The 20356-nt window shown below is 37.4% G+C and overlaps 3 protein-coding genes and 1 pseudogene across 3 annotated transcripts; 1 reads left to right on the plus strand and 3 right to left on the minus strand.

Annotated features, from left to right (window-relative positions):
- Nucleotides 1-5081: 5081 nt before the first annotated feature.
- Nucleotides 5082-7586, plus strand: LOC117928466 (serine/threonine-protein phosphatase 7 long form homolog). The gene is made up of 4 exons (XM_034848344.1): nt 5082-5902; nt 6014-6101; nt 6188-6589; nt 6668-7586. The coding sequence occupies exons 1-4, from the start codon at nt 5082-5084 to the stop codon at nt 7529-7531; spliced, it is 2175 nt and encodes a 724-aa protein (XP_034704235.1). The 3' UTR covers nt 7532-7586.
- Nucleotides 7587-9099: 1513 nt separating this feature from the next.
- LOC117928467 (scarecrow-like protein 14) lies at nt 9100-11161 on the minus strand. The gene has a single exon (XM_034848345.1). It carries the CDS (start codon nt 11159-11161, stop codon nt 9104-9106), a length of 2058 nt encoding a protein of 685 aa, XP_034704236.1. The 3' UTR covers nt 9100-9103.
- Nucleotides 11162-14139: 2978 nt separating this feature from the next.
- Nucleotides 14140-16440, minus strand: LOC117928468 (scarecrow-like protein 14). The gene has a single exon (XM_034848346.1). The coding sequence runs from the start codon at nt 16438-16440 to the stop codon at nt 14293-14295; it is 2148 nt and encodes a 715-aa protein (XP_034704237.1). The 3' UTR covers nt 14140-14292.
- Nucleotides 16441-18166: 1726 nt separating this feature from the next.
- LOC117928470 lies at nt 18167-19937 on the minus strand (annotated as a pseudogene).
- Between the last annotated feature and the right edge of the window lie 419 nt (nt 19938-20356).

Genomic DNA, 20356 nt, shown 5'->3' on the forward strand with positions numbered 1-20356 from the left:
CAAGAAGAGAAACAAAGCAATTCTTCTATCTACCCACTTCACCTTGTCTAAGAATCCTTTTTCGGCATCATCTTTTGGTGTATGTTTTGGTTGTGCAATTCTGTTCTTGTTACATTGGTTGTTATGGTTGTTTGGTTTATACTCTTTCTTTGCAAGTCCTAGTTGCACAATTTGTGGGAGGATTCAGGGAGCACATTAGAGGTTTGTTTGGATCTTGAAAAGTATGAGGGGAAATAAAGGCGTTGAAAACATCTTGAGGAATGAATCATTCTCAATTAGTGTTTGGTATTTTTTTTTTCTTCCTGTCATCCTTTAACATCCAAGAAGATCCTTGTAAACCAAAACTTGCTCATTTTCTCTCCTGCTTGGAGAGGTGAATAATTCAGTAATTGTAACTTGAGTTAGGTGCATCAAACAATCTTCAAAAGAAACATCACAATTTTGTTGTGGAATTGGAGTAAAAGTAGCTCGTTGTTATAGCTCTGTATTCCCTTATTTTTGCTTTGTTTCTCTTCTTGTGAAAGAGAGGTGAGGAGAAATTTCTTCATGGATATACTCTCTTTTTATTTGTTAAAATTAAAAATATATTTTTACTAATCAATTAAATGAAAATTTTAATTTGATAAGTGTACATTGATTAATTTTAAAATCTATTTAATATTAAAATTATGATATATTTTTACTAATCAATTAAATGAAAATTTTAATTTTAATTATAAAATAATTATAATTAATTTGTTATTTAAGGTTTTTTTTAATATTGTACTTATATCCTAACTTTTGATATATATTTTTTAGTACATATCATATATCATAGGGCAACTTTGTCCTAGTGGAGATGGGAATGCATGTTGAACCTTTTGTTGGGGGTTCAAATCCCTCAACAACAGCGAAAAAAGCTCAATTTTGAACGTTAACCACGATATAAAATATATAAAAAGTATAAATGTACTCAATATATTATAAAATAAATGATGATAAATGTATAAATTTTTTATATCAATAATATTAAAATACTATGAATAAAATTATGATATATTTTTACTAATCAATTAAACGAAAAATTTAATTTCAATTATAAAATAGTTATAATTAATTTGTTATTTAAAGTGTTTTTTTTAATATTGTATTTATATCATAACTTTTGATATATATTTCTTTAGTGCATATCATATATCATAGGGTAAGTTTGCCTTAGTGGAGCTAGGGATGCATGTTGAACCTTTTGTTGGGGGTTCAAATCCTCTCAACAATAGCAAAAAAAACTCAATTTTGATTTAAAATCTATTTAATATTAAAATTATGATATATTTTTACTAATCAATTAAATGAAAATTTTAATTATAAAATAGTTATAATTAATTTGTTATTTAAAGTGCTTTTTAATATTGTGTTTATATTCTAACTTTAAATATATATTTCTTTAGTGTATATCATATATCATAGGACGAGTTTGCCCTAGTGGAGTTGGGATGCATGCCTAACCTTTTGTTAGAGGTTCAAATCCCCTCAACAACACCAAAAAAGCTCAATTTTGAGTGTTAACCACCAATATAAAATATAAATTTGATATTATTTATAATAAAAAATATAAATTTGATAAGTGTACATTGATTAATTTAAAATCTATTTAATATTAAATTTATGATATATTTTACTAATCAATTAAATGAAATTTTAATTTTAATTATAAATAGTTATAATTAATTTGTTATTTAAGGTGTTTTTTTTAATATTGTACTTATATCCTAACTTTTGATATATATTTCTTTAGTACATATCATATATCATAGGGCAACTTTGTCCTAGTGGAGATGAGGATGCATGTTGAACCTTTTGTTAGGGGTTCAAATCCCCTCAACAACAAAAAAAAAGCTCAATTTTGAGCCACTTATAATATAAAATATAAATTTGATAAGTGTACATTGATTAATTTTAAAATCTATTTAATATTAAAATTATGATATATTATAAAATAAATGATGATAAATGGATAAATTTTAATATATTAATAATATTAAAAACACTATGGATAAAATTATGATATAATTTTACTAATCAATTAAATGAAAATTTTAATTTCAATTATAAAATAGTTATAATTAATTTGTTATTTCAAGTATTTTTTTTTAATATTGTATTTATATCCTAACTTTTGATATATATTTCTTTAGTGCATATCATATATCATAGGGCAAGTTTGCCTTAGTGGAGGTAGGGATGCATGTTGAAATACTATCTTTTTTTTAGCATGGATATACTATCTTTTTATTTGTTAAAATTAAATAATTTATTTTGTATAAAATGAATACATTAACTTGAATATGATACATTAAAATAAATTTAATTTGATTCAGACTTACATATATTTTATTTGATTCTTTTTAGGTACATGAATGGATAGTTTGCTTACAATTGTGTGTTACAAGGATGGTGAAATAATTGATGGCCCAAATGGGGTGTGTTACAATTGTCCTCCTAAAAAAGGTGTTTTAGTGAACAATTTGATCAAATATGATGAGTTGGAGGATAAGTTGTGTCATGTTATGTCGATTGATCGCGCTGATACCATGTTATCCATGATATTTCGGGTATCCAATTCTTATGTCGATTGGAAATGGGAACATTAACTATATACAATTACCAATTAAAGATGATGATGATGTAAGGTTAATGTTTCATGTTGTAGCACAAATCCCACCGTCGAATACTATTGAAATGTATTTGCAGACACGTCCAAGGGATCATTCATCTGAGTTAAGTCCATCATTTGATCAAGAAATTATGGGTCATGATGTGGAAATACCTGCAAAGGGGAATTCGGCAGTGCAGATTGATGAAATGGATGAGAATTTAGCACACAATGACGAAATGGGGGGGAATTTGGCAGTAGTAACTCAGTCAGTCATGGGAGCGACAAACAATTATGTTGACATCCCATTTACAAATGAAAATGATGATGTGGAATTTTATGATGAGGACGAAATTAATGAGATGCATTATGATGATGAACCTCCAACAAATAAGGTTTCTTCAGATGATGGTGAGCATATTATGCCTTCCCCAATGTTCAAACAATTGAATTGGGATGCAATAAATAGCATGACTGCTGAGCCTTTCACACCACGTACCGGATTGTGGAATGAATCCAATGAGTTGTTTAAAGGATTGAGATTTGAGAGTAAAGAAGACTTGCAATATGCTGTAAAACGTTATGCAATATGTCGGAATCAACATTTGGTGGTTTGTGAATCAGAACCACAATTGTGGGCAGTGAGATGTAAGAAGTGGCAGGAAGGATGTAATTGGAGGCTTCGTGCATGTCGTCGTAAAAGCCATGGAATGTTTGAGATAACCAAGTACGCAGGTCCTCATACTTGTGTTTACCCTAAATTATCACAAGACCACTCTCAATTGGACTCTACATTGATTGCAAGAGAGATCCAAAATGTAGTTCAGAGGGATCACACTACCTCTATTGCTACATTACACCAGATAGTGAAGGATAAATTTGGATATGATGTCCATTATAGGAGAATTTGGGAAGCTAAGAGAAAAGCAATGCTTAGAGTTTTTGGTGATTGGGATGAATCTTATCAAGCATTGCCGAAGTGGATGAACATCCTTCAGCTAACTAATCCTGGAACAAAGGTTGTTTGGAAGACAATACCTTTAGGAGGGATTTCTGGGAACGTGCGGTTTATGCGTGTTTTTGGGCATTTGGGGCAAGTGTTGAAGGGTTCAAGCATTGCAGACCAATTATACAAATTGATGGTACATTCCTATATGGAAAATACATGGGGAAGCTTTTAATTGCTACTTCAATTGATGGAAATGGTCATGTATTCCCCCTTGCGTTTGCAATTGTTGAGGAAGAATCACAGGATAGTTGGTCTTGGTTTCTTATTGCATTGAGGCATCACGTCACTCAAAGAGAAGGAATATGCTTAATTTCAGATCGCCATGCAGGAATAAATGCTGCTGTTAGAAATCCATTAGTTGGATGGAGCCCCCCTCATGCGCAACATCGATACTGTCTTAGGCATGTAGTGAGCAATTTTAATGACAAATTTAAGAATAAGGTCTTAAAAGAGTTGGCGTATAGAGCTGGATGTCAACATCAACCGCGGAAGTATGAGAGATACATGGAGGAGTTAAAACGATTGGATGAAAAAAGTGTGGCTTGGTTTTCAAAGTTAGACACTCAAAAGTGGACTCAAGCATATGATCTAGGATATCGGTATGGGTGGATGACCACAAATATTGCTGAGTGCATTAATGGGGTGCTTAAGGGAGCGCGAATGTTACCTATCACTGCACTTGTTCAATTAACTTTTTATCGATGTGTGTCATACTTTGAGACTCGTAGAGCAGAGATACGTGCTAGAATGGCAGTTGGAGATGTGTACACTGCATATGCAATTGAAAAATTTAGAAGAGCCGAGGCCAAAGCTAGTGGACACACTGTCACCATTTTCCATCGAATTCATGAAACATTTGAAGTAATTACAGCTCTCCATGGGTTTCATATGGATAAAGGACGTAACAAACAAGTGGTTAAGCTTAATGAAGGTACATGTAGTTGTAATAAGTGGCAATCATTTGGCATTCCATGCTCACATGTGCTAGCTGTTTCTGCTCATATGAGGATTGATAGTTGGCAATTAGTTGAAAAATACTATAGGCTGGATGCCTATGCCAGTTGTTACGCTCCTGAATTTCATCCCATTCCTCATGAATCTTATTGGCCATATCCTGATTTTCCTATTCTCCACCCTGACCCAACTTCAATGAGGGATAAGGGGCGTCCTAGATCATCAAGGATAAGGAATGAAATGGATTTGAAGGAACCAAGCGTTAGGATTCGATGTGGTTTATGTAAAATAGCGGGCCATAATCGTCGCAATTGTCCCACAAAAGATGGAGGGCAATCCTCCAACCCCCTTCCTCATGACAATTAAAGTATGAAAGATTATCCATTTTGATAATATGATATTTTTATGTAATGTCTGTAAATTTGTAATCATACTAATGATAACAAGAATTAATGGTTATTTGGTATATGTAGGTATCACCGCACGATGGAGCCGGGACCTTTGGATCCGACAGTTCTACATGGACAGGCCAGACACAGGTCATCTGTAGCATGGACAGGTGTAGACTCTAAGGAGCTTCATTGTAGACGGCGTGAGGCGATCTTCCATCGCACCAGTGTCCTCGACGAGCGTATTATTCCGTTGTTGCAGCGGGCAGGCTTCTATGGTGTTGCACGCTTAGGATTCATTTCCTTGGATTGGCATCTTATTACTGCATTTGTTGAGAGATGGCGACCTGAGACTCATACCTTCCACTTACCTCAGGGGGAGTGCACGATTACACTACAGGATATTGCCATGTTGATTGGACTACCAGTAGATGGAGATGCAGTTACTGGTAGCACATGTTTAGATTGGAGGCGTGTATGTTATTCTCTATTAGGACTCACTCCTGGAGATACAGACATAGATGGCCAGCGCCTTCATCTTACATGGTTGAGTCAGAGCTTCCCTACTTTGGCACCAGATGCTGATGAGGAGTCTATTCAGCGTTATACTAGGGCTTATATCTTACAGCTCATTGGAGGTTTTCTATTTTCAGGAAAGTCTAGCGATAAGGTGCATCTTATGTTTTTACCCCTTCTAGAGGATTTTGAGGTTGCTGGTAGGTATAGTTGGGGTAGTGCATGTTTAGCCTGGCTTTATCGACAGTTGTGTCGAGCCTCTCATATTGATACACATGATATATCTGGCCCACTGATTTTGCTCCAGTTATGGGTATGGGAGAGGTTCCCATTTATTGCACCTCATCGTTTACGTGTAGCTCCACATGATGACCAGCTGCCTCCACCTCCATTGGCCATTCGGTATATATTATAAAATTACGACAAATTTTACTATTATGAGGATACATGCATAAACTTAAATTCTAACATTTTTTATTTATTTAACTATGCTTTGTTATTTTAATTTTATAGGTGGAGAGATGAGTTTCGGACTACTTCCATTAGCATGCACGTCTTAGCTCAGTATAGGCACCATCTTGATCGACTTACAGCAGATCAGGTGATAAAAGTGTGATTCATTTCTTATACTTGTTTCTCTAAACAAATTTTATACCATTGATTATATCTAACGTTTCTTGGGTACAGATTATATGGCAGCCTTATGTTGATGACATGAATGTTGGTCTTCCTGATTATTGTACTGCTGGGAAAGATATATGGTGCACTATCTCACCTTTGATATGTTTCCACATAATTGAATGGCATAGACCTGATCGAGTATTGCGGCAGTTTGGTTTTCGTCAAGGGATTCCTCAACCATGTGATAATGAGTCAATCTTACACAAGTGTGATTTGAGAGGTAGACATGATGTTGATTGGACTACTCGACATGGAGACTACATTCGACGTTGGAGCTCTAGGCGTGAGCATATTGCTAGAGGCGAGATGGCTATAGGTTCATTAGGGTATCATGATCCATACATGGTGTGGTATCGCTCCATTACTATTCGGTTTCTTACTCGGACTGGGTCCTTCCACGAGCTATTGGTAATTTTTATGTTTTATCTTTTATTAAAGTTTATTTTATTTTATAAGAATTTAATTTAACTCTTATTTGATTTACAGACTACCAGCATACACCAGATATATGATATTGCACCTCCAGATGATTTTCGCATTCGCAGGCTATGTACTACTGTATTAGAGGCCATACATGAGATGGATCGCTTAGATGCTCCATTTAGTGTTGATGCTACTACACAGCTCCAGCCTCCATCAGGAGATGTACGACCTACACGACGAGGGCCTCGTACGAGAGAGATTAGGCATACACCAGTTGTTCCCCGAGTGCGACCATCGACTGACATTAGTCCACCTCATCAGCAGCCGACATCATCCATTACTCGATCAGGAGGTGTACGGACTAGAGGGGGAGGGTCTCATACGAGGAGTAGTCCACCACCTCATCAGCAGTCGATATCATCCATCACTCGATCAGGAGGTGTACGGACTAGGGGAGGAGGGCCTCATACGAGGAGTAGTCCACCACCTCATCAGCAGCCGATATCACCCATTACTCGATCAGGAGGTGTACGGACTAGAGGGCGAGGGGCTCATACGAGAGGGACTAGCCATACATCTGTTCTTAGAGATGCACCATCGACTGACATTAGCCTGCCACCTGTTCAGGAGACTCCTATTACACCTATGGAGGTGCCATCCACTCCACCTGTAGTACCACTTGTTGCATCATCACCACCATCGATAGAGGCTTCTTTGGTTCATGAGGAGTTAGTTCATATAGCAAATGATGATCAACAAGGACAAGAGACTAATCGTGGTCGAGGACATGGTCGAGGACGTGGTAGGAGACGTGGTCGTGGAGCTCATGGAGGGTTACATGTTAGCCCCATAGAGCCACTAGTGGAGCATGCACATCATAGACGTCCATTACGGAAGAGGAAGGCTCCTTCGTGCGGTACACATTGAGGATGTTACTACATATGACTTATATTTTGGATACTATTAGTATTTTGCATATGATTATTTTGGACAGATACTCAAGATGTATGTTTTTACTTGTTATATTTTGGATTAACTAACTTTTATTAACGTAAGTTCTATAGTATTCTATCTATTTTGGACTTATTTTACACAAAATAGTATTGTTACTATTTTGGAAAGGTGTTGTTATTCTCTATTGGTTTACTTGTTTTCATTGGTTTTGGATTGAATGTGAAAATACTGATTATAATGTATACAGGTGATAAACTTTGCACATTTGGTTGTACAGTAGGTAATACTAATTAAGAGATAGAATTTTTTTTTTCTTTTGTGGAAGGTGTCTCTTGAAGAGACACCTTCAGTATAAATTCGAAATTTTCTACTATGTATGGAAATTGTGGAAAGTGTCTCTTCAAGAGACACTTTCAGTATAAAGCGAAATTTTTTAACAAATAATGAAAATTGTGGAAAGTGTCTCTTGAAGAGACACCTTTAGTATAATTTTATTTTTTGGGAATTGTAGAATGTCCCTTTTCAAAATTCGTGAAAAATTGTTGAAAGTGTCTCTTCAAGAGACACTTTCAGTATAAACCCAATTTTTTAAAAATGATGAAAGGCGTCCGAATATAATTTCAGTTTTTTGTGATTATGGAAGGTGTCTCTTCAATAGACACCTTCAGCATAAATTCAAAATTTTCCACTGTTTGAATGAAAATTGTGGAAAGTGTCTTTTGAACAAGCACTTTCAGTATAAACTCAATATTTTTAAAATTGCGGAAGGTATCAAGAGACACATTTCACAATTCCCAAAAAATGGAATTATATTGAAGGTGTCTCTTGAAGAGACACCTTCTATTATTTAAAAAAAATTGGGTTTATACTGAGACACTTTCCACAATTTTCATACATTAAAGAGAGACATCTTTAGCTTTAAAATCATTTCCACAAATAAAATACATATTGGATTTTGTGGAATTGTGTAAAGTGTCTTTCCAAGAGACATATTTAGTATAAATCTAATTTTTTGGAATTCTAGAAGGTGTCTCTTCAAGAGACACCTTTGGTATAAATTAAAATTTTTAGGAATTGTAGAAGGTGTCTCTTCAAGAGACATCTTTAGCTTTAAAATCAAATTTATAAGACATTCAAAATTTTCAAATTGTGGAAAGTGTCTCTTCAAGAGACACCTTTAATGAATAATGGATTTTTTGCCACGTGGAAAGTGTCTCTTGAAGAGACACCTTTAATGAATAATGGATTTTTTGCCACGTGGAAAGTGTCTCTTCAAGAGACACCTTTAATGCATATTGGATTTTTTGCCACGTCGAAAGTGTTTTTTCAAGAGACACCTTTAATATAAATCAAAATTTCTGGAATTGTAGAAGGTGTCTCTTGAAGAGACACCTTTAGCTTAAATTCAATTCTTTCATGATTTTGAAAATTGTGGAAGGTGTCTCTTCAAAAGACACCTTCCACGTGGCCAAAACTGCCGTAAATCTGTCAATATTTTCAAAACTACCATTTTTTAATTATAATTTTTTAAAATTGCCGCAAAAGTTAAAAAAGCCCCTCCTTTGCTATATTAACAATCTCCTGGTCCAAAGGGAGCTGCCTAAATCCAGCCCTCTCATTACGGACCTGCCATTGCTTGTACGTCTCTGGCCTCTCGATCCTCTCTGATCCCTCACACGCAATCATGTTCATTATCTCTCGGCCAAATATTTCTCTCTCGATCACCACCCTCTCCAAAATGTTGCGGGGCACATTATTCTCAAGCATGTCGAACAAAGCAGAATAGTAGAAGAGAGCCTCTCGGAATCGTGTCATGAAAAAGGGGGCATCGCAGGCCGCATTCACGACGGCGTGTATGAAAATATCTGGGTTCATCTTCCTGATCAGATTCAGAACTATGTTTCTTGGACTCTCTGCCACCACTGTTTCATCCAGGAGGTTTCTAAATCGATATCGACACCTCACTATAACAACCTCCTCGCTACCGATCTTGAGATCCCCAACTTGAACTGTTTCAAACTTTTGTGCAATGGCATTGAACTGAAATGGGACATTGAAACTCTTGGCATAATTTGCTATCCAACGCCCTGTCTCTTCAACCCTTTGTGCCGGTCGGAAGCCAGGTTCTGGAAAATCAATCCCGGTAATCCGAAGCTTGGGAGGCCCACCAGGCCTAGTTGAGAGACGTTGTATAAGTGAAGGCCATGAGAAACCGTAGAGAACACCAAAATCAATAATATGGAGCCTCTCTGCTTTCTCCGCTGCTTTTGTGATTGTCTTATTGGTGAAGAAATTAAGGACTTTTAAAAAGGGGCACACTGCAAGAAGTAGGTGGTAAACTTTCAAGAAATGGGCAGCTGATGGTTTGGTAATAACCGCTTTGCAAATCTGGGATCCAGAGCCATCCAAGCGTGCCTCAAGTGCATTAGCGAAATAGTGAGCCAGTCTCTGCATCCCATCACCCATTGGAGATGCATGCTGCCTGATCTGCTGCAGTTGCTTACCTGCGCTCACCTGATCATCATCCGCCACAGCTTGTGCACAAAGAGCTAATAGACTTCTCAAGTCCACCAAATCCTTTTTCCCACCCTTCTTCCGACCTCGGGGCTTTCCAGCATTAGATCCTTTTGATTGACCATCCTGCTGCAGAGTCTTGCTTGTTTCATTTTGAAAGGATTCACGAAGGGCAGCTTCATATGCATCTGCATCACAGAGTAATACTCGATCAAACATTTCTGATGTCAGTGTCATTTCATTATAAACAGCACTCTGCTTGTTACTCTTCACTTCCTCACATTCCAAATCTCGATGAGTCTTCTTCTTTCCCCTTGACCCATCTGTAAAATGCTCCCCTCCATGCTTCTTCTCCACTTTATTCATTACATTATTAGGGACTAACAGTCCTGTATTATGGTTTGCCGAATCAACTGACAAATCAGAACTATTTGGAAGGAATTTACTAGCTTCCTCAAACCCCCTCCTGAACTGCAAAACAGATTCTCTGTCATTAAATATATTGGGAACCTTAAGGGTACTCATTGGAACATCGACAAAACCATCTAAGACAATATTTGGGCTGCTTGAAGAACTGAAGGAATGAGAAGTTGACGGGGAAGCAATATGCGGAGACTTATCATAATTCCTCCCTGGTTCCACTAAGTTACCATCTCTAGTATCATTACTATTACAAGTACTAAAATCTATACTATCATTTTCAGATGGGTGGTTGCCACAATTTTCCTCGCCTGGAGGAGGATATGTCTCCCCAATGATGTCATGGAACAATTTCTCAGTGGCCTCAAGCGCCAAAGACTCCTTAAACATGCCAGTCTTTTCTTCTAGGTCTTCCTCCATTAGTATCTGGCTTAGGTACTTGAGAGCTATATCACTAAAGTCAGAGTCCGCAAGAGGATCTTCCTCCACACCCGCACACGGCCACGAGGCTAAATTACTACCACTCGGGTGCAGAGAAATTGGTACGGTATCTATATTATTTTGATATAAAAACGGCTCCTGAAATTTCAACCCACCGGGAAGATTCTCACCCGATAACAATGGAACTGAGTCTTCACTGAATTCGATTCCCCTCGAGGGTCGATCCATGGCCAACTATTTTGCCAGATGCCACAACAATAAAAGCACAGCAAAAATGATCTTGAAGCTACAGAATATAATGGGCAGGAGGAATTCAACAGAAAAAAGAGTTGAAAAATATACAAATATACAGAAGGAATTTTAAGATGAAGATGAAATACCTGAAACCCCAGAGAACTCAGAGATGGAGCAGGTATGAAGTGGTGCTACTTCTCCTTTTCAAAGGCCTCAGGATGGCACAATTTTAAAATCACAGAAGGAAGGTTGGAGGAATTGAGACTTCCATCGGTCAGAGATTCTAACGTGTTTAAGACTTTTTACCAGTTTGTTCGTCTTTATTTAGTAGGGCATGTCCAATACTATATTGCCATCTTCATATCAAATAGCTGCTATTTCAAAATTAGTGTGGAGCGGAAGCACAAAACTTATTACTTCAGAAATAATAATTCTTATTGGAGCTACCAAAAATTCTACCACCAAGATATTGGTCTACCTTGAAACCTGATCTCGACCAGCACATTTGGAGATAGGTGCTATGGTGGAAGACCACACTGAAGCTACCAAAATTTACCTTACTCACAAATGAGGACCTAAAGAAACTTACAAGTCGACTTTACTAATCGACCTGCACCTAAAATGTAGAGCACAATTGTTTTTTTCCTCGGATGCCCAAAGGTCAACGAAGTATCCAAAAAGCACGCAAAGCCTGTAACAACAATGGAGTAATAGCCAATAAAACGCTCTCATCATGAAGCAATGGAGCATTCGATTGCTCTTATACCTACTCCAAATTCGTGCAAAAATTTTCAATGAGGTCTTCTCCTTAAGGAAGTCCCTTTCTGTATCTAGCAAGTAGAATAATAAAATTTTCAGTTTTTCGGGAAGAATTTTATTTTTTTTCACCTATATTTTCCCCCAATTTTTTATTTAAAAGCTTAAAAAAATTTCAACTCGCTAGGAGGCCTTTTCTTTAACCCATACGTGTCTTACCTAGAAGTTTAAATAAATAAAAATTTAAAATTTAAATATTATTTTCCTTAAGATTTAAAAGTATTTGCCTTTACTTAGAGTTTATGGCTGTTTTTGGTATATCAAAGTAAGGAAAGTAAATTCAAAAAAGTATTAAAAATTATAAAATTTTTATCCTATTGTAATGTCAAGGAAAATATCTTACAGAAAGAAGATTCAAATTATTGAAAAATACACATTGGAAAGAGGATTTTTTTAAATTTTTTTTTCTATCATTTCTTTTTGACATCCAAATATAAGAAAATTTTTCTTGTGATATATGTTTGATTTGCCAAAAAAATAAAAAATAAAAAGAGAAAAAGGACATAAGAAAAAATATATATAAAAAAACAAAAAATAGTTCTTATTATTTTCTATCTGCCTTTTTTTCCACGATTACAAAACATTTTTAAAAAATTTATTTTTTAGCAATTTTTTTCTTTTTATTAATTAATTCCAAAAACCAAATACAACTTAAGAATATTTAACAATGTTTCTAGTTAAGGTATTTTTAATAAAAATATTCTTCGAAAATGTTTATAGAAGAAATCACCTATTAATTGATTTTTTAATATTAAAAGTAATTTTTAAAAATTTTAAAAGCTGTTTTCAAAATTTGATCGAATGTCAAAAATATTATGAAATAGACTCTAAAATTCTAATTAATAAATGTTAAAAAATATTTCATTAAATGCTATAATCGGCCTTAAATGAGACATGCATTAGTTGAAGTGACCCAAAATTACTCATACAAACCTATTTAACTTGAAACCCATGTGTACAAAAGGAAAAATAACACGTGTTCTCCATTGGAACAAGATAAGGGATACTGCAAATCCAACACATAAAAGACTCTTTCTTTTATCTTTCATTCATTTCAAAGCATGCACGTTTACTTTTGTTGCCACAGAAAATGTTATTTAAATTGACCAAAGTTATTTTTGTATTCTTTATAACAAAACTTTGGACAATAACGTGGCTGCTACCCTCGTTGGATGTTGAAAACCATAAGAGACAATGAAGCAGGTTATGACCAAAACCTGGCCCTAAAATGAGGATGATGGCCACGTTAATTGGTCTTTGGTGCTTTGGTGCGTTTCAGACTCTGAAAATGAAAGGCATTTGACCCTGAAAATGAAGTTTAACATTTTTTTATCATGTAAAAAGGCTCTCAAAATATATAAAATTTTGATTTACAATCAGTTTGCTTAAGATTTACGACCTCCTACTTCTAAAATCTGAGTTGTCGGAAGAACCGAAATTGCAAAAGTAAAGCTAAAACCAAATCAAACTACATAAGCAAGCTCTTGATTTACAAAAAAGAGAGGCCAAGATAACTAGCCAATTCATACAAGAAACTAGTAAATAATTCCAGTTGGTTATTGGCATGCAACACGGGGACTATTTTAAAATAGGTAAGATAAGTTGTAGGATAAATCAATAAAAAAAACTCATGGAGGTAGACTATTCTTAAAAAGCTCAATAATTTGAAAAATGAGGGTTGAATTACTAGGATCAACTAATAATCCCTTAAATTCACTAAGCTTAAATCTTAAGTAAGAATTAGATATAAAGGATAATCCCAAGGACCAAAAAGTGATGTTATTCCAAAACTACCCACTAATGAGATAAGTACGAAGAAACCAAATAAGACTTTAGAGTAAAAAAAATAAAATAAAGTGTTAAGTGCATGAAGCTTACGAAGAAAGAAATAGTTGACTATCATTATATAATTATTTATAGTGTATTTGATAGTGATTTTAGGAAGTGTTTATAATATTTTTAATGTTTGATAATTTTTATTTTTAAAATATTAAAAAAATTAAAAATATTTTATAAAATATCTGTCAAAAGTATTATTAATTTAAAGATGATTATGAAAAAGCCACGTAGCAAGAGAGGAGAGAGACTTTTGGGGCATAAAAAGGAGATGACCTTTAATCCAAAGATATCCTAGTAGGGATAGTGTATAGCTAAGAGACAAAACAAATAGTAAGGCAGGCACCATACTTGAAAACGTAGTCAAAGAATAGCTAAAATGGAACACATTATTTCATCTAATCCCAACAAATCTAAACAGGATTTCTAGAAGGATCACAACATGACCTGTATGGGTAGTAATGAATGTGAATTTAACAAGCAGGCTTCCAAGAAGACATGGCATGAGTAATGCGTCCCTTCCACCCTAGCCTCAGCCATTGCCCATCTTCATCGATAATAAAATCCTTGTGGAGGCATGATTTCACCCACTCCTTTGCCTCCTCAACAACCTCCTGGTCCAAAGGGAGCTGCCTAAACCCAATCCTCTCATTACGAACCTGCCACTGCTTGTATGTCTCTGGCCTCTCAATCCTCTCTAAGCCCTCACATGCAATGATGTTCATTATCTCTTGACCATACACTTCTCTCTCCAACAGCATTCTCTCCAAAATGTTGCGGGGCACATTCTCCTCAAGCATATCGAACAACGCAGAATAGTGGAAAAGAGCCTCTCGGAATCGAGTCATAAAAAAGGGGGTATCACAGGCCGCATTCACAATGGCATGTATAAAAATATCTGGGTTCATTTTCCTGATCAGGGTCAGAACACTATCTCTTGGACTCTCTGCTACCACGGTTTCATCAGGGAGGTTTCCAAATCTATACCGGGATCTCACCGCAAGAACCTCGTCATTGTCTAGCTTGAGATCCTCAATTTGTACCGTTTCGAACTTTTGTGCTAGGGCGTTGAACTCAAAAGGAACATTGAAACACTTGGCATAATCTGCTAACCGACGCCCTGTCTCTTCAAGCCTTTCTGCAGGTCGGAAACCGGGTTCTGGAAGATCAATCCCAGTAATTCGAAGCTTGGGAGGCCCACCTGGTCTAGATGAGAGACGTTGTATGAGTGAAGGCCATGAGAAACCATAGAGAATGCCAAAATCGATAACATGGAGCCTCTCTGATTTCTCAGCTACTTCTGCAATTGACTTATTTGAGAAGAAATTAGTGACCTTCACAAAGGGGCTCACCACAATAAGTAGGTGGTAAATTTTCAAGACATTGGCAGCTGATGGTTTGGTAGTTATGGCTTTGTACATCTGGGCCCCGGAACCAGACAAGCGTGCCTCAAGGGAGTTGGCAAAATAGTGAGCCAGTCTCTGCATCCCGTCACCCATTGAAGAAGCATGCTGTCTGATCTGCCTCAGTTGCTTATTTGCGCTCGTCCGATCGTCAGCTGCAACTGCTTGTGCACAAAGAGTCAATAGACTTCTGAAGTCCACCAAATCCGTTTTTCCGCCCTTCGTCCTACCATGGGACTTTCCAGATCCTTTTGATTGACCATCCTGTTGCAGAGTCTTGGTTGTTTCATTTTGCCAGGTTTCACGTAGAGCATCTTCATCTTCCTCTGGACCACATAGCAACACCCGATCAAACATCTCTGATGTCACAGTAATTCCATTATAAAAAGCAGTTTGCTTGCTACTCCTCTCTTCTTTGGATTCCAAATCCCATGGATGAAAATTCTTCTTTCCCCTCCACCCGTCTCTAAAATACTCATCTGCATGCTTCTTCTTCACCTTATCTACCACATTATTAGGGCCTTCCTTCAGCTCCAGCTCTGTATGGTGGTTTGCCAAATCAAGCAACAAGCCATTACCATCTGGGAGGAATTTACTGGCTTCCTCAAACCCCCTCCTGAACTGCAAAACAGACTCACTGTCATTAAATATATTAGGAACCCTTTTGGCACTGCTTGAAGAACTGAAAGAAGACTGACAAGTGGGCTGGGGGGCAACATGAGGGGATTTATACTCTCCAACATCAAAATTCCTCCCTAGTTCCACACAGTTACCATCACTAGTAGTATTTCTACTATAAGTACTGAAATCTATACTACCATTTTGATCTGGATTGCCAGAATTTTCCTCAATGAAAGGGGCTGTCTGGTGATCATCTGGAGGAAGATACTTCTCCCTAATAATGTCATAAAACAATTTTTCAGTGGCTTCAAGCGCCAAAGACTCTTGAAACATGCAATTCCTCTCTTCTACGTCTTCCTCCATAAGCATCTGGCTTACGTACTTGAGAGCTCCATCACCAAAATCACAGTCCTCGTGAGGATCTTTCTCTACATCCGGCCAGGAGGCTAAATTATTACAACTTGAGTGGGGAGAAATTGGTAGAATATCTATATCATTTTGATCTAAAATTGGCTCCTGCAATTTGTCTCCCCCATTAGTAAGATCCTGACACGGTAAAACCGAAACAGAGTCTTCATTGAATCCAGTTCTATCCATTGACCAGTACAATCCACTCGAGGATCGATCCATGATCATCTATTTTCCAAGCAGCCACAACATTAACACCCTGAAACTCAAAAAGTGCAGAATTTCAATCACTGATTCTCTCTCAAGCATACACCTCAGTGCTTTTTACCAAACAAACTAGAGTCCCTTGAAAATAAGAAGAAATTAACCCCAGAAGCACAACAGAACTGATATTTTCAAGCAAGGAAAATAATGTAGGTCCGTTCATATGATGGGCGGTAGGAATTGAACAGAAAAAAGCGTTCAATTCAAGTAGGCATAAAAAGACTTTCTCCTTCAGAAGCAGTCAATTTAAATATAAAGATTTGGGTAGTGAGGAAGCTGAGAACGCAAATGGTATACCTGAAACCCCAGAGCCAGAGGACTGAGAGATACAGTTGGTGTGAGATGGTGCTGCCTCTCTTTCCAGGACTCTAGAGTTTTAATATTACAGAACAAGGGTTCAAGGAATAATAATACCTATGTTTCTCTAAATTCTTCATTCAAAAGTTTAAAGGCCTTTAAGCTCATTAGTGGTTGATAGCCTGTTTGAGCTGATTCAGAATTACCCATTTAAACCTGCCTATTTGATTTGAAAGTTGAAACCCCTCTGTGTAAGTTCTATATTCTTTACAGTACAACTTTGGACGATAACCCGGTTGATTGCCTTCTTGGATGTTGAAAATCGTAGAAGATAACGAAATAGGTTATGACCAAAGGCGGGTCATATATCCTACCATTAGCACTATAACATAAAAAATATCATCCCGACAAGTTAATTTTCGACAAGTGTCGTTTATATGTACTAAAAGAATGATAATTTGGGCAGTTTAGTTGGACAGCAATTTTCTTGGACAAAAAACAAGGTGTGATTAGGATTTTATGCAGCGTCAAGAAAGCAAATAAATGTTATATTGGTCAAACTACTATGTTTGCCATATCTCGCCCGCCAGCCTATTATATTCCAAAATGATACTGATCATATTATATATAATGAAAACAAGACAGGGGTCAGGGGCTGGTGAACTTCACGTGGTTTGGTGTCTGTCCTCTTCTTACAGGGGGCTAAGCCCCGCCCAAGGACGAATGTCTCTTCATTAATTTGTTAAGCGAACCTATCTAGTTGGACTATAGCCTTAGGATTTGCACCGAGTCCTTTTGGAGCTTGGCCAAGGAGTCTTTTAAACTTTTCCTTAACATATGGGTCGTCTAAGGGCCTAGGGCTTTAATCTTGTTAAGGAGTTTCTTAGACTCTTGTCCGATGTACGGGCCGTCTATGGGCCTTAGGCATTAAGTTTGCCGAGGAGTTTCTTATTCTTTCTTGACGTAAGGGTTGTCTAGGAGCCTTGGGCATTAAGCTTTTAACAATAACTTAACTATGATCCGGGGTTCTTGAGTGTTTTCATCAACTCTTTGTCGGATCAACTCTTCTATTTGAAAGCTTCGAACATAGACCTATTTGCCCAAACACGATGAGAACTACTGAGACCGAGCATGTGCTTCTTCACCTCCTTATCGAGGGTGACCTGCAATTCCAGGAATATCTTAGGAGCCCTTGGAGATCCCCTCTGATCAAGTTAGTGTTCAAGTGGGAGGAAAACGAAGCAAAATTTCTACAAGTCTTTAGTTACTTAATTTACCCAACAATTCAAAGTTTATAGATGATAGGAAGTTCTACTTCTTCAATGATTATCAAAATCAATTTGATGTATGAATTTACAAGAAACAAGAGGGTTAAGAGTTTGTGGAATACAGACTTGCGCTAACTTTAATGTGAGGGAAGTTGGTACCATAGCTTAAGATATCAAAGATCCCAAGCAAATTCATATACGACAAAAGGCTGTCATTCTACAAGGTGAATCCAATGACCTTAACCATTCATAAGTAGAAATGAATGTGTATTTAATAAGCTGGCTTCCAAGAAGACATGGCATAAGTAACACGCCCCTTCCACCCTTGTCGCAACCACTGGCCATCTTCATCATCGATCATAAAATCCTTGTGGTAGCATGATTTCACCCTCTCCTCTGCTACCTTAACAAGCTCCTGGTCCAAAGCGAGCTGCCTGAACCCAGCCCTCTCATTACGAACTTGCCACTGCTTGTATGTCTCTGGCCTCTCAATCCTCTCTAAGCCCTCACATGCAATGATGTTCATTATCTCTTGACCATACACTCAGCAGCATCTTCTCCAAAATGTTGCGGGGCACATTCTCCTCAAGCATATCGAACAAAGCAGAATAGTGGAAGAGAGCCTTTCGGAATCGTGTCATAAAGAAGGGGGAATCGCAGGCCGCATTCACAATGGCATGTATAAAAATGTTTGGGTTCCATTTCCTGATCAGGGTCAGAACACTATCTGACTCTCTGCCACCACGGTTTCATCATGTAGGTTTCTAAATCTATGCCAGGATCTCACCGCAAGAACCTCGTCATTGTCTAGCTTGAGATCCTCAATTTGAACCGTTTTGAACTTTTGTGCTAGGGCGTTGAACTCAAATGGAACATTGAAGCTCTTGGCATAATTTGCTAACAGACGCCCTGTCTCTTCAAGCATTTCTGCAGGCTGGAAACCAGGCTGTGGAAGATCAATCCCAGTAATTCGAATCTTGGGAGGTCCACCGGGTCTAGATGAGAGACGTTGTATGAGTGAAGGCCATGCAAAACCATAGAGAATACCAAAGTCGATAACATGGAGCTTCCCTGATTTCTCAGCTGCTTTTGCAATTGTCTTGTTTGAGAAGAAATTAGTGACCTTCATAAAGGGCCTAACTGCAAGAAGTAGGTGGTATAGTTTCAAGAAATTGGCAGCTGAGGGCTTGGTACTTATAGCTTTGTACATCTGGGATCCCGAGCCAGCCAAGTGGGCCTCAAGGGCTTTGGCAAAATAGTGAGCCAGTCTCTGCATCCCATCACCCATAGGAGAAGCATGCTGTCTGATCTGCTTCAGTTGCCTATTTGCGCTCATCCGATCAGCAGCTGCAACTGCTTGTGCACAGAGTCAATAGACTTCTCAGATCCACCAATTTCATTTTCCCACCCTTTTTCCTACCATGGGACTTTCCAGATCCTTTTGATTGACCATCCTGCTGCAGAGTCATGCTTGTTTCATTTTGCCAGGATTCACGTAGAGCAGCTTCACGGTTCCCCGCATCACTTAGCAACACCTGATCAAACATTTCTGATGTCACCGTCATTTCATTACAAACAGCAGCCTGCTTGTTACTCCTCTCTTCTTCTGGCTCCAAATCCCCTGGATGAGAATTCTTCTTTCCCCTCCTTCTAAAATACTCATCTGCATGCTTCTTCTCCACCTTATCTACCACATTATTAGGGCCTTCCTTTCACCTCAGGACCTAACAGCCCAGTATGGTGGTTTGACAAATCAAGCAACAAACCATTACCATTTGGGAGGAATTTACTAGCTTCCTCAAACCCCCTCCTGAACTGCAAAACAGACTCACTGTCATTGAATATATTAGGAACCATATTGGCACTACTTGAAGAACAGAAAGAAGACTGAGAAGTGGGCAGGGTGGCAATATGATGGGACTTATACTCTCTCACATTTGCCCCTTTTTCTCCATATATGTCTTTCACTCAGTATGAGTCGCATACTACAACAGAGATTATACCTGAAACCCCAGAGAGGTGAGAGATGAAGTTGGTCTGAGATTATGCTGCCTCTCTTTCCAGGTCTCAAGATGGCGTGATTTTAATATTACAGAAGGAAGGTTCAAGGAATTGAAGCACATGCAGAGTCAGAGACTCTTTTGTCTTGAAGTTTTCGTATGTGTTACATGGTCGTGTCATCCAAAATTTGAGATTTTATACACTACATTACTATACGTTCATATCAAATATCTGGTATTTCAAAATTATTGTGGAGTGGAGGCTTGTCCGACCAG

Source organism: Vitis riparia, chromosome 13 (genome assembly GCF_004353265.1).
Source record: "Vitis riparia cultivar Riparia Gloire de Montpellier isolate 1030 chromosome 13, EGFV_Vit.rip_1.0, whole genome shotgun sequence".
Classification (NCBI taxonomy): domain Eukaryota; kingdom Viridiplantae; phylum Streptophyta; class Magnoliopsida; order Vitales; family Vitaceae; genus Vitis; species Vitis riparia.